Source organism: Aulonocara sp. 'chitande type north' Nkhata Bay, linkage group LG6, assembly GCF_057382095.1.
Source record: "Aulonocara sp. 'chitande type north' Nkhata Bay isolate Kocher_YH1m ecotype deep benthic linkage group LG6, A_spYH_male_GT1.1, whole genome shotgun sequence".
NCBI classification, from domain to species: domain Eukaryota; kingdom Metazoa; phylum Chordata; class Actinopteri; order Cichliformes; family Cichlidae; genus Aulonocara; species Aulonocara sp. 'chitande type north' Nkhata Bay.
In genome coordinates, this window is record NC_141349.1 from 40,602,219 (window position 1) to 40,625,499 (window position 23,281).

General features: G+C 41.3%; 1 protein-coding gene across 5 annotated transcripts in view; it reads left to right on the top strand.

Annotated features, from left to right (window-relative positions):
* Window positions 1-23,281, top strand: part of LOC147328528 (endonuclease V-like) — a 70,570-nt gene that overhangs the window by 25,827 nt on the left and 21,462 nt on the right. For 4 of the 5 annotated variants that reach the window (XR_015129952.1, XM_086296966.1, XM_086296964.1 and 1 more), the window contains one exon: window positions 9,163-9,232. Coding sequence is in view for 4 of the 5 variants with exons in the window: in XM_086296966.1 (XP_086153092.1) it covers window positions 9,163-9,219 (57 nt within the window). In the remaining variant the exon portion in view is untranslated. Of the gene's footprint in view, window positions 1-9,162; window positions 9,233-9,811; window positions 10,846-23,281 lie in introns of those variants that run through there. The other variant, XM_086296963.1, reaches the window with a different exon arrangement.

A 23,281-nucleotide genomic window follows, 5' to 3' on the forward strand; every position in this document is an offset into this window, starting at 1 on the left:
TCACGACTGAAATAAACCCCGCCTTCAGCAGCTTTAGAGATTCACAAAGAAAAAAGTTGAAAGGGAAAGATGACATCATGGTTGGATTCTGCAGTGAAGGCTCATGTGTGAATGCACTGCAGCAGAATGTTAGCGTGGAAAGACTTAAACACACACACAGAGCTAATTCACGCCTCAGCTCAGTTGTGCTCCCTCACTCCATTAAATTCTCACACTCCTTTGGTATCCCACGCTTCAACATGTGATGGAGGTAAAAGACCAGCAGACACCTGCCTCAGCTTATCCCCTGCGGTCACCATGACATCAAGAGCAGAGCAAGCAGAGGGCAGATAAAGGAGGCTAACACATCAGAGGGATGTTGCAGATCAAAAACCACAAATCTAATCTAATGTAAAAGCTTTTCTGGGTTTCGTTCATTGTCTCGTAGAGAACTTCACTGTAGCTCGTGGATCTCTAGAGAGATGCAGCTCACTCTAATTCGCAGAGATTGCAGTGTTAAGATGTATAGCTTCATATAGAGCGGGGGAAATAATTATTTTATCTCCGGCTCAATTTGATTTCTGCTCACTTACAAAGACATGAACAGTCTCTAATTTTTATGGTAGTTTCATTTTAGTCAAGAGACAGAATATCAAAAATCATATATCATCTATCATATCAGAAATACCAAAAATCCAGGAAAAATCCAGTACGTAAAAGTCATCAATTAACTTGCATGACAGTGAAGTAAGTATTTGATCGTGAAGCAAAACATGACCTAGTACTTGGTGGAGAAACCCTCAGCAAGCACAGGGGTAAGACGTTTCTTGTAGTTGGTCACCAGGTTTTCACGCATCTAAGGAGGGTTTTGGTCTTAGGTTTCTTGGCTGACGCTTGGCAACTTGAAGCTTCAGCTTCCTTCACATGTTTTCTGTAGGATTGAGGTCTGGAGACTGGCTAAGCCACTCCATGTACTTCTTTGTGTTCGGGCAAGACCCTACAGCACGTGTGTGGCACAACATCGGTCTAAGATCCGAATTCTGATTGCAAAAGCTGCCAGACAAGACAGGTCGAGTTTTACTGTAACACAATGAGGGCGAACGTTCAACAGGAACCTCAGCTGTGGCATTTGCATCACGTTTTGGCACAAAACAATATTTTTTTACCAACCAAAACAATCTCAATGGTAACTTTGTGCACTTTCCAAACATATCAAAGTGTTTTTCTATTTACACGTATTCACACTCCAGTGAACACACCGGGAGCAACTCTGGGTTCAGTATCTCGCCCAAGGATACTTTGGTATGCAGACCGGAGCACGGATGATACCACCAACCTTCCGATTAGTAGATGACCTGCTCTACCCCTGAGCCACAGCCACCTCTACCCACCAAGTGATTTAGTTCCTGTTTCTCTAATTAGTTGCAGGTTTGTTTGCTTCTTTTATATAATTAAAGCTGAATATGTTTCAGTTTTGGACTGCTGTTTTAAGAAAGCTAGACCAAAAATACCATAATGTAGAGCTCGGGTGCTATAGTGGAGCTTTTTTCTTATTTTTTGACATGTTATGGATGAAATGATGAATGGAGACAATAACTGGGAGGTGCAATAATGGATTGCATTTATTAAATGATGAATGAGAAACATTAATTACCACCGACCTAATGATTTCTGAAACTGTGAGTTTTGGCAGACTCCATTTCATGAATATTCTTGTCTAAGGTGATCTTTTGTGCTTTTTCACTCTTTTTAGTGTCATATATTATGTTTTAAGAAAACATACCTTTTCAGGCTCTTTTATCTTTCATCTTTTATGATGCTTCATTCACCAGTTGAGCTTGATAAATAATTACCACTTCTAATATTTTCTTTTGACTTGTATTCACGTCATGCTACCCAGAGAGAATATAACTGTAAGGACATTTCTCTGTGAACCAGCAATTGTGTTTGCATCCAAAATAATATAAGTAGCTTTAGTATTTAGCTTCACTAAGTATGTTCCAGTTAAAAGCAAACTGAAAAATCATATAAAAATCTATTAGGAAATCCATTAATAAAAAATACAACCACAGGAGCAGCTTTTTCTTAATGCATCTGTGCTCACACTGCTGATGTCTTCGCTCAGACATGCTGTATGCAGACACTAAACATACATGCACACACACATCCCTTGCACATACGCACAACAAGTCGATCTCCTCCTCCTTCCACCCTTTTCATCAGCAGTCAGTTAAAAGCGCTAATGGACAACAGTGAAACCTAATGCTGCTAATGCTCCATGACAAACATATTTATATCCTGTCAGACGGCTTCACTCGGATGTAACTGGCCTCTCTGATGCTTCCTTCTTATTTTGGTACAACTATTACTACTTTTTGTACTACTATTAGTAATACAGACTAGTGGTATTACAACTATAAAATGTGTTAATCACAAGCTGTTAGCCAATGAGCAAACTTTGCCTTATTCTGAAATTGTAAATGAACATTGTGATGTTTGAAATCTTAATCTTATCACGTGTTCAAGTATTCACTGAGAGAATAGATCAAGTACTGTAAGATATCAAGCTGTCATCACTTCAGCTGGTGGTGATGGTGGTGCTTTGCCTCTATTGCATCTAATTTGGTGGAGCTGCATTGAATTTTTCAAACACATCACTGAAGCAATGGTATATGTTGTTTTCTTGAAAAAGTGATTGTTGGACTACTTCAAATCCCACTGTGGCGAGACTTCCAACATTATCCAAGGTTATCCAGCCCCGTATCTTTCATTTTGGCCGTATGGTTGTGTAGCCATAACTGACAGATTCGGAGGATGATTTTTAGGCAGAAATTTTGAAAAAAAGGAAAACAAAGCCTACTTGAGGGATTGAAATCCATTATTATGCAGACTTTCCTCCTCCACACACTAATGGGAAGACATCCACTGGTAACAGGATTCTGTGGATTTGGCTGAGATGTACAGTAACAGCGAGTTTCCAGACCTCTCCTTTCCAGGATGCTTTACAAAACACACGTAGCTAATTATGTTCCTGCTCCTCCTACAGATGTTACATCTGACTTGCTGTGTGCTTCTGTAAAACTTAGTTAACACAAATAACATTCTTAAAAGGCATCATAAAGTTTGTATTATTTCTTTTTCTTTTTCTCATACAATATAATTTTATTTACACTACATCTGAACAGCCTTCCTGCAGAGTCAGCAATGCTAATAACATCTTCCCTGGCAGTCCTATACTCCTCTTTGGATGTAAGATGCACGCATTTCCCATGCTAAGAGGCGCTATATGTGACTCCACGCTCCAGTTTCCCTTTTGGGTTCTGATATATCCCCCCGCGTCGGCCAGGGAGACAGAAACGTTTGACAGCTGTGCTCCCAGATTGCAAAAACAGATGGAATTTCAATGTGAGTGATTGGCAATGGGGAGCCTGCATGCATAGAATAAAAGAGATGGAGGAAGAGAAGGAGGAGGTATGCATGTGTTTGAGAGATATTGCTGATGCATGGTTTGTGTGCAGTTATTGAAACCCAGAAAGATTTTGTGTAAGAAGTACAGAGATGTAGCTTTATATTTTGTTTTTTAAGACCTTCAGTCTACAGATGCATGAATTTATTCTAGACCCTCTGCCGACTGCAACAAAATATGTTTATGGCATGTGTGTTTTGTGCTTTTGACGAGTGCCCACTTTCTCAGCTTTCTCGCTTCTTGCTCTTCTTGACTTTGTTCGTCTTTGCTGTACTTGTTTTTTTTCTTCTCCCGCCACCACCTCTCATCCATCCATCTACCTCCACCCCCCGCCACCCGCAGCTCTGTCTCCACTCTCTGAATAATTCAGGCCTGCAGAGCTAGTGTATTTTTGGTTGTTGTCACCTCAACAGTAACACAAATACACCCATACGCGTGCATGCACGTACACACATGACTATGCCAGCACACCCGTGCATGTCGGTCCTCACAAACGATGCAGACAGAAAAGAACCAGACTCTGTGAGACCGCTGAGACTCGCTAACTAAGAAGAGTCGTACTTACAGGGACTTCACATCATCACCGTGCTCCACCCTGTCTGTGCCCTGCTGTCCCAGCGCTGAATAATAATATGTCTCACTTTTCTCTGTCTTCGAAAGTTACACAAAGTTGGAGTGTTGAGTAATTTGTGGGGAAAGGAAAAACTCTGAAACTTTCAGTGCCTGCTTTTGCTCACATGGATTTCCCTTTACTTCTACTTGTTTTCGTGCATGTGCTGACTTTTGGGTTTTAGGCAGTTTCTGGAATAAATTTAGAAGTCATTACAAGCCAGGCTTTGGTTTTATAAATGGGGGGGTACAAAACCAATCTCTTTGGATGCTGCTAGGTCTTGTTGTTAGGGGCGTGGCTGCTTTGATTGACAGGTGTGCTGCACAGGCTACCTCAGCCGATCGCTGTTTGCGATGCCTCACCTTCCCTAAATCACATCACCAAACTTGACCTTTTGGAACATTTTATATCGAATTATCTAACAAACAAAACTGCTTGTTTGGCGTTTGGTGGTGCTCCAGTTTAGTAAATGAAATTCTAGTATTTTATTAGTTACTTACAACTAATTAGCAGATAGTCAAAGGAGCTTGCAAAGAAAAGCGTCTGGACTTCTTTAAGTTACTTGAAGACGTTTCACCTCTCATCCGAGAAGAAGCTTCTCGCTTTTCTTTGCAAGCTCCTTTGACTACGATGACCTGGATGACTGAGAACCTTCACAGACTAATTAGCAGATACACGCCTCTGCATTTCACTTACAAAGTGTATTTATGCAAGTAATGATGCTTTTTCACTGCACATTAAATATGGGCACTTCTGGCTCTAAACACCACCCAAAAAAACAGACAAACAAACGAAAACACGACAGTGACCAACAATGATAAAAAGATACTTTCCCCACAACAGATTGATCCACATGCTTAATTTGGCACAGATTTTGGGGATGCCCTTCCTGACACAACCTCCCATTTATCCTGCAACTGGGTTTCTGTCTCTTCCTGGTTTTGATCTTACGCATATGAGGCAAATGTGTTAACCAGTACAAAAATGATAAGGACAAGTCGTCAAAATGCAGAATCCAGAAGGCAGTGGGTGGCGCTGTGGTCCAGCGATAGCTAAGCCCATCTTTTACATACAGTCTGTAATTGACATGACACACACTATGACCGCTGCTTTACCTTTACACATGTTGTGGTATTGTTTAGTGTTTAGGTGCTTTAAATGTATGTGATCGAATGATTCTAGAAGTTGCAAATGTTTAACAAAAATGCAGACAAATGCGATTCAACGTGAAACCCACGCTCCTGGTTAGAAAGTATGTTTTCTACGACACAGCGTGTCTCTGCACGATCATCTGTAGGGCTGTCGTGCACGGTAAAGCTTAATTTATGTGCAAACATTAAACTATTCTCATGCAGGGTTTCTGGTAGATAGCAGATATAATACTTTTTTAGTTCCTCCGTTCATTATCTCCATTTAGCTCAATTAGGGGATCAACACAGTTTTTCAAGCATACAATTCACAATAGTTTATTTTGGACTAAGATGGTAAACCAGCTGTTTGGCAGTCTGACAGAGACTCAAATGATTAATCTTTCTTTCTTTGAAAATTGAACATATTTCAGTTTGCTTTGCCAAATGGGTTAAATGGGTTGTGTATTTTTTGTTTAGACATTTTATGGCTCAATTAAAAAAAAATAACACAACCTGACAGATTAATCGAAGTAAATAACTTCATAGTCCAAGCATGAATCTCCTCATTTGTTCTGCTTTAAAAACCAGATTCTCTGTGGAGCAGCATCTCATTGACTTGATAATGATAGCATCACAGCACGATGTCTTTAGTGGAATTTGAAGAGAAAAGAGACATGCCTGTGAGGAGAAACTCAGAGAACGAGAAGGCTACACAGCCGTAAAACAGTCACGTCGAACAGCTGACCAGATAAAACATGGGTGAAGATTGACAGCAGAGCTCCACCGGTGCCAGCTGTAGCAGTCGGACTGTGCAACTTTTCTGAATGTGCTGAGAGGATGTGACTGTTTAAAATTGGAGCTCCCCTTCGGGCCCTAAGGCTGTCTAAATGTTAATATATGGCTGTCTGACATTCTGGTGCTGCAGTCACTGGACTGTGGACCTTCATAGACAGAAACTGGAGGAGAGTTGGAAAGAAGCATAAGAGGAAGCCCTGGGGTGGACATGAGAGAGGCGTGGGGGAGAAAGGTTGAGGTTTGGAGGAAAAAGTTTGAGTAGAGTGATACAAAGGATTTGGCTTGATGAGAGGTGAATTCCAGGTAGAGGGAGGATGAATTGGTAAAGGAAGGATGGATTTCAAGGGAAGACAGAGCAGAGCATGCAGGCATAGCTGCAGGGCTTAAGGGCCTTTGGGGCAGTTGGAGGATAAAGACCTGCCGTGGGCCACTGGACCAGAGCCTTTGCTCTTCTTGTGTGAGTGTTTGTATATGTGTGGCCTGAATGTATCGAAAGCCCCTGTAGCGAGCCAACGGTGCACATCTGTTCACCTCTTGAGCTCCCACCTTGGCAGAGCTGTGGCCAGAGCGAACCAGTTTTAAACTGATTCTTCTCTGCATTTTTACTGCCGTTTTCTGTTGATCAAACAGGTGCAGTGTGATAATCATACGTAGAGCAGGAAATGCTTGGTTTATAAAAGTTAGGGATGCTCCTTGAAACTCATTTGCTTGCTGATTGCATGAGAGAGAAAAAATCAGAGGGCTCAATGCTGTAAAAGTAAGAAGACTGTGAGAAAACTTTCCGAAGTAAATTTAATTACTTTTCTCAAGTAATGCCATCAGGGTGTTACCCATTCTTCAGCGTAGTATATGTGTGGCAGTTCATAAGAACTGCAAAGAAGGTGATCGGCCGTCCACTCCCTTCCCTGGACTCCATTGACAGTTATAGATGTCTCTCCAAATCCAGGGCGATTTTAAAAGACCACCTCCATCCTAACCTCCACCTATTCAACATCCTGCCCTCTGGAAAAAGGTTCAGATCCAACCAACAGACTAAAAACAGCTTCTACCTTTGGGCTGTCAGAACTCTCAGTGCACCAGAACACTGACAAACCTGCGGCCTTCCCCTTTGAACTTATGGTAACCTGAGTGTGTGTATGTCAGCGTGGGTGGATGTGGGTGTGTACGCGTGAGCAGACCCCCATACAGTTATTCTGTGCAATATCTTGGCAAATGTGCAATAATCCCATTTTTCTTTGGTAACTTATACTTTTTTATTGTAACTTATACATCGTATAAAACACACAGCTCCGTCAGAGTGGCTGGACGACTTTGTGAGAACTTTCAACGATCGTCTTTCAACGAGCACCATAAAAGGGCAACAGATCCACAGTTCAGTTTGGAAAAGTGACGTCACCACATTCAGATTAGATGAGCGTGCCGATGGCTAAAATGCCTTTAAGTGTAGCCTTAGGCAGCATGAGAAGTATTCAGCAGAGTGATAGAGGTGATTCAGTTATTAGTTTTCCAGTCTTAAGAAAATCCCAGCTTTACGGTAAGCATGTTGCACTGGGAGAAACATAATGATTTACATTTTGTCAAGTGTATTTATTTTATTTTTTATTTCGTTTGTCTCACACTGCAGCTTCACTTTTGATTTAAAAGTGCTCGTCTCCCTCAACACACCCACACTCCACCGCTTTCCCGCAAGTATTTCACATCAGTGTGGCGTAATGAACTGAAACAGCCTCACTGAATCAAAGCGTTGATCAAACGCTGGTGAGTGTAACTTCTGTTTGATGTGTTGGAAAGAAGTCACAAATTAACCAAAAACTATCAAACTGAGGTTTTTGTTTTGTTTTTTTATCTTTTCTTTCTTTCTTTATTTTTTATACTTTTTGCTGTTATGTCAGGTAACACTGCTATTCTTCCAGTGTGGGATTGATTTATTTGTATATCCACAAAACACACAAATTTAAAAAAGGTATGTTCAAGTCACTTTTTAGACAGAAATTTATGCAAGTGCAAAACAAATAAACCAATAATCTGATGAATATACCAAGATGCTTGAAAAAACGTGAATGTTAAACCTTACCTCATAAACTAATTTTCACCTATTTTGTTTTGGTATCGTCTCACATTGAGACTGTGGCTGTTCTGAAATAACATGTTTTCCTGCAGAGTATTAGAGAAAAATGTGTCAAGGACATGTGTGTGTACATTTAAGTGTTATAAAAACATTAAACTAACAGTGACTGAACACCCCCACCCCCAACCCCCCGACCCACAGCAAGGTCAAATCAATTTTCTTTCTGTAGCACCAGTTCCCCTTAGCAGTCATCTCAAGGTATTCTATAATGTCAGCAGCAAAGACTCTATTAAAGAGAAAACCCCAATGATCTCCTGATCCCATCTGAGCAAGCACTTGTTCATGAAAGCGAGGAAGAACCCCCGTTTAAAAGGAAGAGACCTCTGGCAGAACCAGGCGCAGGGAGAGGAAAGAGAAGACAGAAAAGAGGGGCAAAGAAAGGCCATGAACAAAAAACAGAAAGTACAGGAGAGTAGACACAAGTAAATGACAGAAAATAGAAGCGTTAACCAAGCCTGGTTTTCCAAGTAGGGAGTGTTTGTATCCTAAACCCAAACTCTGAGCTGATTCCAAAAGAAAGAAAGGAAGGAAGCATAGGCAAACCTGCACTTTGAAGGACAATGAAGAAAAGCTTTTGTGGTGTCAGATAATAGATCATGTCTCATTTACATATTTAAATATAAGATATCAGATTGTCCCGAAGTAACAAACTGGGGAAGTTTTTGGCCCCTTGATCATATTGCACGTGTTGTCTCTTCTGTTAGTTTAGTCAGAGCTGCTATTTAAGAATTGGAGATTTTAATTCACCCAAAACTAAATTTCTGAAATCTAATGATGTTTGAGAATGCTGCCTCAGAAACGTATGTGCAAACAGTTGCTGTATCATTTAGCTTGTTTGCCAGATTTGGTAGCAAACAGAAGAGATTTGTACAAAGTCAGCATCAAGGCACTTAATTTTAACTTCAAACTTCTGAGGAATGACTTCGGGGTGTAAGGGCGTTCCTGCTCACCTCGGATCGCAGCTCCGCTGCTGAACACAGTTTGGGACATTGTGTTAAATGTGGAATCTCATTTTTTCTCACTTCATCCTCATCTTCCCCCTCCTCCTCCGCAGGCCGACTGTCGCTCCAGAGAATACCTTCGCATACACTTCCCATCTGCAGATACGTGATTCAGAGAATGAGGTAAGCGTAAAAATCTTACACGTGTGGGTCTCACACTTTGTTGTACACGCTCACACATACACACTCCAAAGTATGTGTAGTGACTTCATCGCTAAAGTAATTTACAGTCTTAAAAAAAGCTTTAAAGCCAGTGACTCAAAGGAAATTCCCCAAATCCAAAAGTAAAGCCCAGATTGTTGGTACAAAGCCTCATCATTCTCATCTAATTTGCTGCCGGAATTAAGCAAATCTATTATGTAGATGAATAAACAGAAGATAGAGTTGTCTTCAGAAAACTGAAATTGTCTCAGAGTCAGTTTTCTTACTGCTTATTAGTTCAAGCATTGAAGGGAGAGCGGCAGGAAAGAACCCGTAAAACTGTTCCAAACATTTATGGACTGCACGGCACAAATGCCGATGTCTGTAAGAAAATATTTGAGCTTTATCCTTCATCCTCAGGGAGGTCAGAGGTCATCTACAGTATTTGTGAAGCAGCAGTCCTACAGCTTGTCTTCTGTGACAGGAAATAACTCCATCCTGCCACAGAAGAGTGGACAAGTTTATGTTGAAGAGCCTTTGACGGGTTCTCTGCATTTTCAGGGGGGTGTGGACAGGCCAGAGGTGAACCAAGGACACTTCAGGTGAAGCAGAGACACACAGGCAGTCAGAGAGAGGCAAGGATGAGGAGAGAAAAAGCCTTTGATCCTCTGATTCTCATCTGAAATAACAGGCAGCGCTGCCGAATCTTACCCTACCTTCCTCATTACGGATCAAAGCTGCAGACAGTTAGCACACTCAGATGCTTCGAAAACGCAATCATCTTTCATTTTCCCGAGTATTTTTAATCGTGCACAGAATCAAACCTTTAGGTCTGGAGTGCAGATGCTCGAGCGAGCTCACACTCACGCGCTTGAGGATGTGTGCACCTTCACGTCCCTTGATACCCTACTTGGAAACATAATGGGATGTCCGTGTTCATCCGCTCAGAAGCTTCCTGACTTTGTGAATCCTCTGAGCGCGCTCCACACTTTGATCACCCTCTCTACAAAGAGACTGAGACAGCGAGAGAGGCTTTGTGCTGAGCAGGCAGGGCTACAGCGGGTTCCTCCAGGCCTTAACCCAGCTTTACCCTCTCACTCTCTCACTCACTGCAGGCACATTTGATCAGATGCACTGTACCTTAGTGGTTTGAGCTGAAGTACACACTTTAGGCAGGTAAATGCTTCATTTAAAGAATAGCAAGACTATGATTTGTATGCATGCTGAACATTTTGTAGGAAATTGCTACTTTGAAATGTTTTTCTATCAGAAAAAAGGGATGTTGCATAGGAGCAGGTGAGAACCACCTTCCTAACACCACACACAGACACAATAGTTGCTGTGCTCTTTATTTGTTGCACAGTGCTCGGATTGGGCGTTGTGTCTCGATACTGAATTTTCAGCTGCCGTCAACTCTCCTCCTCACTGTAGCTCCTCCACCTGGTCCCAACGTGCTACTGCATGAATAGAGGAGGCTGATTGGACGTTATGTAACAGGTGTTCCACGCAGCATCCCCTAGCAGTGCACCCTGAACCACCCGCCCCTTCTGTCCTCCCACAGCTGAGCCACAAACCACACCCCACTACCACAACACTTAAGTCAGGGGTGCCCAATCCCGGTCCTCGAGAGCTACCGTCCTGCAGCTTTTAGATGCATCCTTGTTCCCACACACCCGAATCAAATGAATGGCTTGTTATCAGGCCTTTGCCAAACATGATGGCATGCTGAAGAGGTAATCAAACCATTTGATTCAGCTGTGTTGGAGTAGGGATGCATCTAAAAGCTGCAGGATAGTAGCTCTTGAGGACTGGGATTGGGCAGCCCTGACTTAAGTGGATCCACTATGCTTTCCTTATTGTCTGTCTGAGCATCAGACTGATTTCAGTGCTCGATTTCTGAAAACTTTTTTACTCCAGGATCTGCAGGTTTCCATCGCTTTTGTTTTTTTAGGGGCAGCCAATTGAAAGAGTGCTCGTTTAAGGTTTAAAGCTAAAAATACACATTTTTCAAGAGCATAATAGGTTCTTTTTGATGCCAGTTTTTAATTAACTAAATAATTTGTACTGTTTGTTCATCCATCCATTCATTTTCTTCTGTTTTGTTTTTGTTTTGTTTCTCTTCTCTTTCCGTTTGTGGTGGATCAGACGTAATGTGATCAAAACATAAGCCTAAAATATTTCATCATCCAATTTTGTTTTTTATCGTTATCATTTTTTATTTTTGCGTGACTCCAATGATTTATGAGCTCTTTTCCAAGTGTGTTTGAAGCTTTAGACTTGTGAGGTATTTCTGTTCAATATCATTTAAAGGAGCTCTCTAATTTTGACCCGTTTTGGACACTCACTACTCCGGCAGTGCTAGTCTATCTGATTTAAAATATCTAACCTTGTGAAGACTCTGTCCCTGGGTGGCAGAGGAAGAGAAATAGTCTCTGTGTCTGTCGGAAAGAGGAGAGACACATGAAAGATGGAGCAGCAGGAGAGGAGACGAGGAGATCCAATAAAGGAGGGAAACAACAGGAGCTGCAGAAGGAGAGAGACAGAGCAAGAGTGTGGAAAAACAAATCAATGGCTGTGTAAGACAGAAAAGGAAAGGAGTCAAGGCAAGACGATAAAAGCTTATCAGTAATGTGAGTGATAGCGAGATATGCTGGATGTGCTTACCTGTTGTGATTTACTCTGCATGACAGTTTGCTTCTGCCTCGGCTTCAGTTTGTCTTTCTGCTGTTTGCCGTCTGAGTTCTGCATTTAAACACAGCACAAAGTAAATGACAGTCATCATAACAGTATCCATTATGTTTACAGTAGGGTTTTATGTAACCCTTCATCTATGGGCTGAGGGGGCTCAGTGGTCTACTTGGTGCTGTGTATTTTACATGGGAATTACTGTAAAAATCCAAGTCTGGATTTAGTCTATTCCAGCTGCCATAGGGCGAGAGGCAGAGTGTACCTTGGACAGGTTACCAGTCTGTCACAGGGCTAATACAGAGCGACAGACAGCCATTAACACTCACATTCATGCCTATGACCAATTCAGAATCACCAGATAACCTAACCCCATGCATGTCTTTGGACCACCCAGAGAATTGGGTCAGACTATAACTAATGAAGTTTCTGGTGAGCATTTATTTTTTGTGCTCCATAATAATGTTGTCGATTAAAACGAGACAGAGAGAAAACTAGTTTAGTAAGTAAAGTTTAAAGGGAGCAGGGAAAGCATAGCTTGTTTCAGAAAAATTATAAACTATGTGGATTCCCCAAGTCCCCAAGTATAAGATTAATATAGATTAGTTTGATCTTTTGATTAATTCAAGAACCAGGAGGAGCACAGGGTGACACACAGGTGGGCTACATCTTATGCAGAAGGTGCATTCTGAAAAAGGAGACTCCACGGTGGTGTCAAGGGAAGAGTGTAGCTAGGCAACATTTAATGACAGTCTGTAGGATGGATTCGGAAATCAAGAAGAGGAAGCAAGTGAAGGCAGACGTTAAGGATTAAATGGTGGAAGCTGAAGACGGAAGAATGTTGTGCAAGAGTCCAGGAAGGACTTGAGACAAGCTCTGAGTGGTAGGAAGGAGTTGCCAGATGACTGTGAAAGTACAGCTGATGCGGTGAAAGAAACTGCCATGAATGTGTTTGTTGTATCCTCTGGATAGAGGGAGAAGCATGTGAGGCTGGACACTAAGGAAGGAGAAAAGGACTTTTGGCTAGGAAGAAAGATTGAGCTGGAAAGTATGTGCATCTCCATACGAGAGAAGATGACAGAGGGAAGAAGCTGATGAGCCACAGGCTGAACAGGTTGAGTGCTAGTATTAGTGAGTTACAGTATGTCCAGGTTCTGTTGTTTCATCTTCTGATAGCCCCGTTGTAGCATTGTCACAAACTTTCAATAAGCCATCTGCAAACTATTCAGTTTGAGTTAGTGAGATCAGTTCAATCTACACCCTGCTGTTAGACAAATTTTACTGCCCTTTACAAAAACATTTCTAAAATGTCAAGGATAATGTTGGAGAACTAGTCGGGCCAAGGTTGGGCCGATGAGCTCTGTTGGGAGCAGCCGCACTCATTAAAAACTTATAGCAGTACAAGGACACAGCTTGTTGCTGGTAGTATTCAGCATGAGTATTAACTGGAGGACGGAGCTACAGAGGCATTTGGTGTTTCTATTCTTCCACCTCAGAAACACAGGTACCACCGCCCATCACCGGCTGTCATTCTGACATCTTTTAAACACAATCACTCAGTCTCAGCTCACTTTGGACTGATTAACTGGCCCGTCATGAGCGAAGATGTGTGTTTGTGCCCAGACTGCGTTATATTGGAGTTAAGCTAACATCTTTTTTTGAGTCTGGCACGTGTTAGGAGAGATTTTTTATGCTTCTTCACACAAATATATCTTTGTAGAAATGTACTCATTTTTAATGTGCCGTACTTAAAAAAGATACGTTACGTGAACTTAATACTTTAGCAAAGTAAATTAGCTCTCATTTCTCTTCAGCAAATTAAAGTCAGAAAATATTAGTGTAAATGGCCTTTTCTTAGAAAGCTAAGAATACCTGTGCAACATTTTAAAGAGCATATGTAAATGAGTTAAGTGGATTTGTATGGCTGGTGCAAAACGTAAAGCGCCATTGCTCAGATGCATCTTAACACCTTATGGCGCTGTAACCACCCAGATTTGTTTCACTGGACACTCCCCATCGCCTGACTCTAAACCATGTGCTTACATGACCAGCCCATCCTTGATGGTGCCGCGGTGGCAGATGTATATGTTCATGCAACTGGTCGTTTTTCACATTTTTCTGCTCTTTGCAGATTCTGTAAGTTTTACTGGAACTTTAACTGCTTCACATCGTCATGTCCTATCACAGCAGACCGTGGGGTGGCTGAAGTTGTGTCAGAAACCTCTCCTCTGTTTCTAGTCTCAATTAAGGTGGCCTGTTAATAACTAAATCTTGCTAAACACTACTGTTGGCTACACAAGCCCTAGAAAATGCAACGAAAATTATGAAATGAAACAATATGCAGAGTAAACTGCTCTGTATGTGGGCAAAAACTACAGTTAACTCACTATAAGTACATAAACTCCACATTTACCAATAGGTTAAAGGGACTGAAAAACAGTAGCACAGGTAGAGGAGTTTCCTAATGTTAGCTAACTTCAGTTACTTTGAACTGTAGCATCAAAAACCTCGAGTCCATTGAATCAAACAGGGATTTTTTTACTTTTGAAACATGTCATTTGTGACAGAGAGATTATTTTAGATCAAAAGTCTTGCTTTAAGTTCAAATTTAGTATCATTGTTAGATTTCAGGTCGACACAATATCCCAAAGTTTGCTTCATCATTGCGTGCAGAGGGCGCCGCGGCTCAGTGTGTCCTGCAGGACTGTAGCCTCCGGTTGTGTGTGTCAGGCGCTCGGCCCAGACTGACCCAGACTGTAGAACAAACACTTCTTACGCCAACTCTGCTTCTGAGGGACAGTAAATAAAACATGTTCAGGTGAATGAGGGGCACAAAGCTGTAATGATAGTTTTTTCCTCTTACTCTCTGTGTCCATCTGTTCCTCATTTTCATTCTCTTTGCTGCACGCACACCATCAATTTACAATTTAAGTTAATGTGAAGGAGTACAGTTAGAGATGATTGTTAGTGAGTAAGCCGATATCATTTGTGAGCCACTGATTTACACGAGCAGAGGGTTAAACAAGTTTTCAGCAAACCAAAAGGCTAAACATACAAATTGGAAAGAGAAAACGGAGACGTAAACACAGTTTTTTCCCGTGCAATAAAATTTATTGACATTTCAGCTGTGCTCATTTTCTACCTCGAACTAAAGTGATATAGATAGTCGAGCTGAACAGTTGGCTTTTTAACAGCCAGTCTGATTGTGTGCTCACTTCTGTTGGGTAAGATTTCATTGCTTTGTTCTCGATGCTTTCTCAGACGTGTCACTTTGATGAGTACATGACACACAAATAACAACCTAAGTTGTCAAAAACCAGTGTCATCTGTTAAAGCTGCAGTAGGGTTGGGTTACAGCCTCCTCTGTGTGATTCTGCCCCAAGCAGCAAAAAACACTGATTAATGCTGCCTTAAACCTGCATTTTAAAGCGTGCAGTGTGTTCTCGAGGCTTGTTTTGTAGGCGTTCACAATAACTGCAAATCCAAACATTTGGCCATCAGATTTTTCATATTTCTTCTGTTCATAATCAAATATATGGAATCGTGTTTTTAAGTGTCCAATGAGCTGCCCAGCGTGTATTTACAATCTCTCTTTATCTCTAACATCCCCAAATCCAAATATGCTTTGTCACATCCTGTCAGCGCGGCGTGCAGAGTAGTGTCACCGCATTATTACTGTTTGTTGGGCTGTTTCTTTCACCGTTTCTGTTTTGCACTTTTTCTTTGTCTCTGTGTTTTGTGTGTGCATGCAACAGAAAACAGAAAATGCTCCCTGTTGAATTTAATGTTGAAATTGAAGCTGGAATTATGATGAAGCCATTTTTGTCTGAATCCCCCGAGGACTCCCTTCTATACTTCTCCTGTTTCCTTTTCTTATTAGGCTTCATTTCACAGTCCCCACTCAATTGTTCAAGTTTCACTGGCTCAGCTTCATCAAAATTTATTTGTGCTTTGTATATATTTAGCTCCCTCTAATCCGCTCTGTGACTCCTCCTTTATCTGGCAGTCAGATGCAATCACTGGCACATTCTACTCTGTGTTGAGATATTAGCAGATGGAGTCATTAGTAATTTTGAACTAGTGAAGGGCAACCTTCAGCCAAGATTTTTTTAATAACATGACTCTCTGGCATTTTTTTGGTATCCATGTTTTCTTTCTCTTTTCTTCTCTACTTGTTATTGCTTGACTCTGGGTTGCCTTGATGTGTGTTTCCCTTCCTGCACCCTTCCCAGTGGAGAGAGTTGCACAGCTAGCCTGAGGCTGACATAGTACAGTAACAGTGAAGAGTGTGTATACTATGAGTGTGCATTTCTGTGTTTATGCATTGATGGGGTGATAAGTAAGAAGACAAATTGCAAAAGGGTCGGGCAGTGCAAGGATGGCCAGGGGTTTGCGTGATCAGATTTAGGAGGTTGTGAGCAGAGATGATGGGGAAGGAGATGAATAACGAGATGATTTGAAACCTAAAAGCTGGGAGGAGGCGAGAGGAAGAGTTGGCATCATTGGACTATAAAAGAGTTTCTCTCCTTGTGTATTTCCCATTTCTATCGGCATTCTGTCATCAGTTTCCACGTCAGCAGAGATACAAATTGCATAGAAAACAGAAGAGAGGGGAAAGTAAAAAGGACACGTTGCACTTAAAGACTGACTCCCTGGGATAAGAAGAGGAGGAGGAGGAAAGAGGAGAGGAGTAAGATGTCGAGGGAGTTTCTAAAGGAGAAAAGCCGATGCTTTATGTGGAATTCTGCAGATAGAGAAACGACCCTCCCCTCTCTGTCTTTTTCTTCTTCTTTTTATTTATCCTCCCTCCCGTCTGTCTGATGCATCGGAGGAGAAACTGCATTAATTCCACCATGGTCGCACACAGTAAACCCTCGGCATCGCATTTTGTGCCGCCTTGCCTACCTCTGGCAGGATGCCGCTCAAGTACTGATAAATTGCCACCACCCACCTCATTTTTCACCGCAGCCGTCTCATCGTCAAACACACTGACACAAAACCCCTGTATGCTCCTCAGCAATAACAAGAACAATCGCTGAACCCCAGGAATCAGAGACGAGGAGATAGAGGGGAAGGACAAATGGAGAGGTGGATAAGTAGGTGTGTTCTAGGAAGGGGGCAGAGAAATGAAAACACAGCTGCAAACATTAATTTAGTTTTAGTTTAACATGCTTTGGGCATCATTTTCACATTTGTCAGCAAACATAACATAACTTTGTGTTTGGAGTTTTGATTTTTACATTGAATATATAGGATATACTGGATTCCTGTTTTGACATCTTTACCGTAAGCTTTAGTTTCATTGTAATATTTGAATATGTTTTTACTCTTCTTCGTTTAGAGTTCTTGTTCTCTATTTAGCTTCAGTTCCTTTTCTGAGTTTATCTCTTGTGTTTTTAGTTCCCTCAGCTTTTCCCTGTTTGTTTCTCCTTTTGTCTCATCTCTGTAACAATGCCTTAGTCCCCCCTGTGTTTTTTAAGTGTTCATTTTTATGTCTATGTTGGTAGCCTTTAAGTCATTTCCTCTGTGTTCCCCCATGAATGAATTCATTTCTGATTATTATTAATCTTTGATTTTTGAGGGGCTCCTTGTTTCAGTATGGTGATTGCTCATTTTCTGCTTTACTTTGATACGTTTCCTCTTGTTTGCTGCTTTGGGTTTTGCTTCCTCCTTGTCTGATGGTCTTCACCTGTGTCAATTGCCTGCACGTGCACCTCGTTCCACAGCTGTGTCTAATCCCCAATCAGCCCTCAGTTAGCATATAGTCCAGTCCTCCGTACTCTGTGAAGGTGTGCAAGTTCTGTGGATTTTCTTCATGCGCGATCAACTGCTTGTTTTTTTTTCCCCCCCTGCCCCTTATTTTTCTTTTGCCTCCTGCATTTGAGTCCATCTCTGAAGTCTAACTAATCATTTGCGATAGCATATGAAAAACAACTTCAAGACACTGACCAAGATAAATCTTTCCTCAGTCCTCTAAACTGGCCTTAATTTCCCCCACAGTTGCCAGTTCTGATTTTATGTCTTTCCGTTGCTTATTTCAGGAAAGAATGGTGACATATATTTATTTATTTTTTGCTTAGCTCTTTTCTGACTCTGGGGACAAATGTGAAATATTGTTAGTTTAAAGACCATACTGATTTTTACACATCTATGTACAAAGATAAGTCAGAAAATATACAGAGACTGACATTTAATAGCAGAATAGAGAACAGTGATGTATGGGATCCACCGCCAGTAATAAAATATATATAAAAAAGCACAATGGTAGGTTGTGTCTGACCTCTTGAGGTTGTGGTCAGGTGCATTTTTAAGGAGCTGATCATTATGATCCAATAAAGGTGAAAAAGTTGCAGAAATCAAGCATTTAAAAAAAGGGGGTGTTATTATTAAAAAGACATGTAAGTTTCAGGGTGTGCAAAATTTTCAATGAGAGTTTTAAATGATGATCAAATCCTGATGTATAATCATGTTTCCATACTTACATGTTGTTCAGCATAACAACGCAGGACAGTATCATTTGTATGCATTACATCACCGTTGCTGTGGGTAAACATGGTCGCCATGTTATGGCAGAATTTCTTTGTGTAGTTTTAAGTAAGTTAAAGGTAAAATACAGTTTTATATACACACACATGGTCATGTGAATAGCTCTACTGTCCCCACATGACACAATGTTTCACCTACAGGAGGATTTCATTGACGTCGAGGTTTCAAACGGTGGCACAAGAGGATTAAGGTCTTTTTTTTCAGCTGCTGATGAGTTTTGAATTTAAGCTGTGTCACTGCACGACACGACAAATATTTGTTGCCTGCTTCCATATCCCAACAGTGCCATCAATTCCAGCCACATCACGGTAAAAAAAATTCCCCCAGGCAGTCGTGTTGGAAGGTTTGAGTCACACCGCAGATTCCTGCCGCATACTGCTCTGTTCGCAGGACACCGGTTCGGCAGGAGAAAGGTCTTTGGGTGACTCAAAGATGTGGAAAGACACATAGACAAGTTAATCCATTTCTCTCTGCTGCCATCATGCTTTGACCTTTTCTGCTGGTGAATAATGTCAGTGAGAGGGAGTCATGCCTGATATCGAGGTTCATGCACTGATGAACCGCTCCAACAAATCACTGGGTGGAAAGATCTTGTTTGTCTGTTTCTGAGTAAAATGTGGGGGTACATCACACCCCCTCTGTGTCTCCATATGCAGGAAGAACTATGACTTGGAGAAATTAGAGGATTATTGGGGAACAAGACTTGTATGAAACTACTGCTGTGCTTTTACTAAACTTGTGGTTAGTTTTGTGGGACAAATAACTAGAGACAGTTTTACTAAATGGATAAATTAATTCCCATTAGTTCTGGTATAACATTTGTTAACAGTGATGTTAAAATAATGTTTTTGATTTGCATGAGGTGCGATAAAGTTTTACAATTCGACTCGCAACTTGCAAGATCAAGTGCATCTCTGCACCACTTCCAGCTCAACCTCCATTTTCGATGTGTCGGTCGTGTGAGCTGAAACTAGTCATCTGTCAACTGGAATTTCATTTTGGTAAAGAGGATATAGTTACGAGAAGACGAATCTTCAGGGAGGCAGGAAGCCACACTTTAGGTTGTTTGCACTGAAAGTTCTCCCTCAGATGTGTGATGATGTTACAGGAGAGGAGAGTGCTGACAGTCTCACCCTGAGGGATGAAGCCGAGGTGCGCAGCCCCATCAGTCTTTAATAAAACAGAAAAAACCAAAAAGCTTCCTGGCAACATTGCTGATCTGTTGCACTGTGTGTGGACACTTTCACAAAACCGGACAGTTACATTCTGCAGTTATCTGTTATGTGCTTTATTATAAGTCCATGTCGAAATTGTAGTATCTGGTCACATGTTATATATAGACTGGAAATAGAAGCTCAAAGGTGCACAATAAGATAACCTTGAAGTGGATTTGATCTAAATTTGGGTTGAATTTTGCCACGTTTTGACTGATTTGCTGCTTCACTGTACAGTAAATCATGAGTTAAATTTAATACCAGGTTAGAAATTTAATGTTATTTCTCTCAAAGATGAATTCCAACAATTTTAACACAGTACGATCAGTTTACCTTTGGGCTCTATAGTCTGAAACTATGAGAAATGACTCATCTTTCTTCAGGTATAAAATGTCTGAGGAACATTTCTAAATGCACTGAGACAAATAATCCAAAGGGTAATTTTTTTAAGTTTTCTTGGAAAATTCCTCCTTACTCTGTGGATATACAAATACTACTGAATCATTAGAGTAAACTTTGTAAGTTGGAGAACTGTAGAATATTTTAGTTCCTGAAGACATATGAGTCAAAGTGATAAATCACTGTGCCTTTAGTCTGAACAATCTAGCCATGATTAACTGCTTGGTTCTTATTGTGCAGTAAATTATTCTCCCTTTCATGCGGATATGCTGTTCCTATCTTCAATGCCGTGTTAGAGGCTAATGATGAGGAGCTTCAATTGAATTTTCACAGCATCTAAATGTAAAAGATGAATGTTCAGAGAGGGTGTTTGACACGGCCTTTAATGACACTTTTCTTTATATTTCTGAAAGGCTAAACCCAAAAAGAAACCCTATCTGGGCTTTGTTCTGTTTCGTATTCATTCTCCCAGAAATGAAAAACAGTGTCTCTTTGACCTCGCACCGTGTCTCCACCTTTATCTGCAGCCTCCTGCTCTGTTGTGGCAACCTGACATGTGAGTGATTGATAGACGGTGGGGCTGACACCGCCTGGTGCTTGACTTATAACGACAAGTGCTCTGCTGCAGCATCGGACAAATTGCCTTGTTTACATCCAATAGAAGCCTTGGCGCCAACACAGCCATCCACACCAGCATCACACCTGTGTGTTTTTACCCCAAGCAGGTGTCTTCACCATCAAACTTCTCACATGGCCTCCCTGTAAACTATAAAATCAATTGGGCCTTTTTTTCCCTGAGGCTTCTAAAGACAAATCAATTGAGGACGATCCATTGTAATAAGGACGTATCAGCCTTGGACGAGGCAGACGAGATACTGGGGGTTATTTGATTTTCCTGCGAGGGGGAGAGAGGCTCAGCTGACAGGGCCAAGGCTTTTGTTTTCATTGAGTGGCTATTATGTGAAGTCCACCCCGCTTAGTGGCTCCATCGTTGCTGGCAGCAGACCGCTGCGCTCCCACTTGTAAGGTGCTTTAGTCAGCAGTGATGGTCGGCTTCGTCAAGAGTGGGATTAATTCTCTCAGAAGCCTTTCCCACCGACGTGGACGTTTTGGGCATTAATGAGATTCCCACCTTAGCTTTGTTGCATAACATTGAACTGTTGTGTTAAGATAAGATAAGATAAGATAACCTTTATTAGTCCCACACGTGGGAAATTTGTTTTGTCACAGCAGGAAGTGGACAGTGCAAAAGTTATGAGGCAAAAAGACCATCTAAACTATTGAGTTGTGTGTTCACTAGGGTGCCTGCTGGTCCATGATGAGGACGTTAAAGTCCAGCCATTTATGTTCAAGTGTTCAGTGCTTTCGTTCAGAGAGCAGTAGCTTTATTAAACCTTCCAACCAATGTTGGGGCAAAAATGAGCTGAGCCACCATTTAACCCATCGTTTCCTGAGTATGACAACATTTTAGCGTAAACTTTGAGGCTTGTTTGTTGTTTTTCAAGCTTTAAATAGCTCTGGATGATTTAAACAGATTTAAGTCATAAAACCTTTGTTTTAATTTAGCTTTTAATGAGTGCACCAGTTTTTTATTTCGCTTTATTAGTTTCTTTTGGACTAATAAAAATTTTAATAATACCTTTTTGGCTCTTTTCTATTTTTTAATGAAGTGTTTAGTTCTTCTATTTTGTGTTTCTCTTGTAATTCTTGGATTTTTATTTAGTTTATTAACTTTCGTTATATGAACTGTGCTGTATAAATAAATTGATTGAAAAGTAATTTCGTGTTGTGGTTCATAAAGAACTCCGAAGTCACTCGGGGCTTTTAGCAGCTGTGGAGCTGTTGTTGATACAGGATTGCTGAGGCACTTAGTTGCCTGTGAAAATCTTTGCACTTAATTTTCTTTTGTTTAACAAACTAAAGACTGGTTTGAAAATCTATACCGTGCTAGCATGTCACACACACTGATACCTCCTCATCAAACATCTGCCAGAGGTGTTTTTTTAAAGTTTGCTTTTGTGTTGGATGACCCTTTGAATTCTATTTATGTAGTGCCGCCAGTTCACAAGAAGCACTTATATTTGAAGGCCCAACAGTTTTAGAGAGAAACACCAAATCAGTAAGATTTGGCAACAGTAGGAGGGAAAAACCTCTTTTTGTAACAGGAAGAGATCTTCAACCAAACTAGATTCAGGGCCAACATCCAGATCCATTCCAACTTTTTATTAATCCTCTAAGCACAGCTGAAAACTACCACTGACTAAGTAAAAGATAAATTAACTGGATTCAGAGCATTAGGAGATTCTCCAAGAGAAGAGACGGGACATCCACGCCTCTGTGTTGTTGTTTTGTTTTTTTAATTACTGACTCTCCCACTTTACAGCTCTTTGCAGTTTTGCATAAGTTTGCATAAGTACCCAGTGTGTGTCATATCAGATCGGATGCACACATCATATTACATCAGATGCATTGACACTAAACTTTTTGTTGGTAAGTCATCATTATGATGAGGTGCTGCAGTGGTAGGACTTCAGGCCGGTGTTTCTGTCCCCTTTCACTCTTTCTGTCATATTTACCCACATACACGCACACTTGACTTTAAACTCTTCTATAACATATGCACACACTTATGCCCATGTACACTCATTATAACCTCTGAGGAAATATAGTTTGAAGCCTCTGAAATAATCACGTTCTGATCTGCAGCATCAGCCTCTCATATTGACATCCCACGGTGCCATTATCCCCTCTCGCCCACGTGTGGCTCTTCACTCACATTTCCCACATTTCCCCTGAGGTTCCCACTGCAGGTATGTGTTTGAGCTCATGAGTATGGGCTTTCCTATTTATTTATCTTGCAATATGCCGTCATGCTTACACTTCACCGTGGGAAAAAGCTTCAGCTTATATGCACACACACACACACACGCACTAACCCCACTTGCTCAGTCACACACACATTAGTCACTATAAAGAACCCACAGGCTCTTTCACTGCAGCCCACTGTAATGCTCCGTCTCACAGGCCATTCATAAGCCAGAATGTGCTTGTTGGTGCAGAGTAGATCAACATGAGTAGTGGCGGCTTGTATTGCCTGCAAGTTTCCTAAAGAGATCCTGTTCCATGCATCACGCCCACTGCAGCTGATTTGCATCAGAGTAATATGGTGTTTTACTCCAGGCAAGAG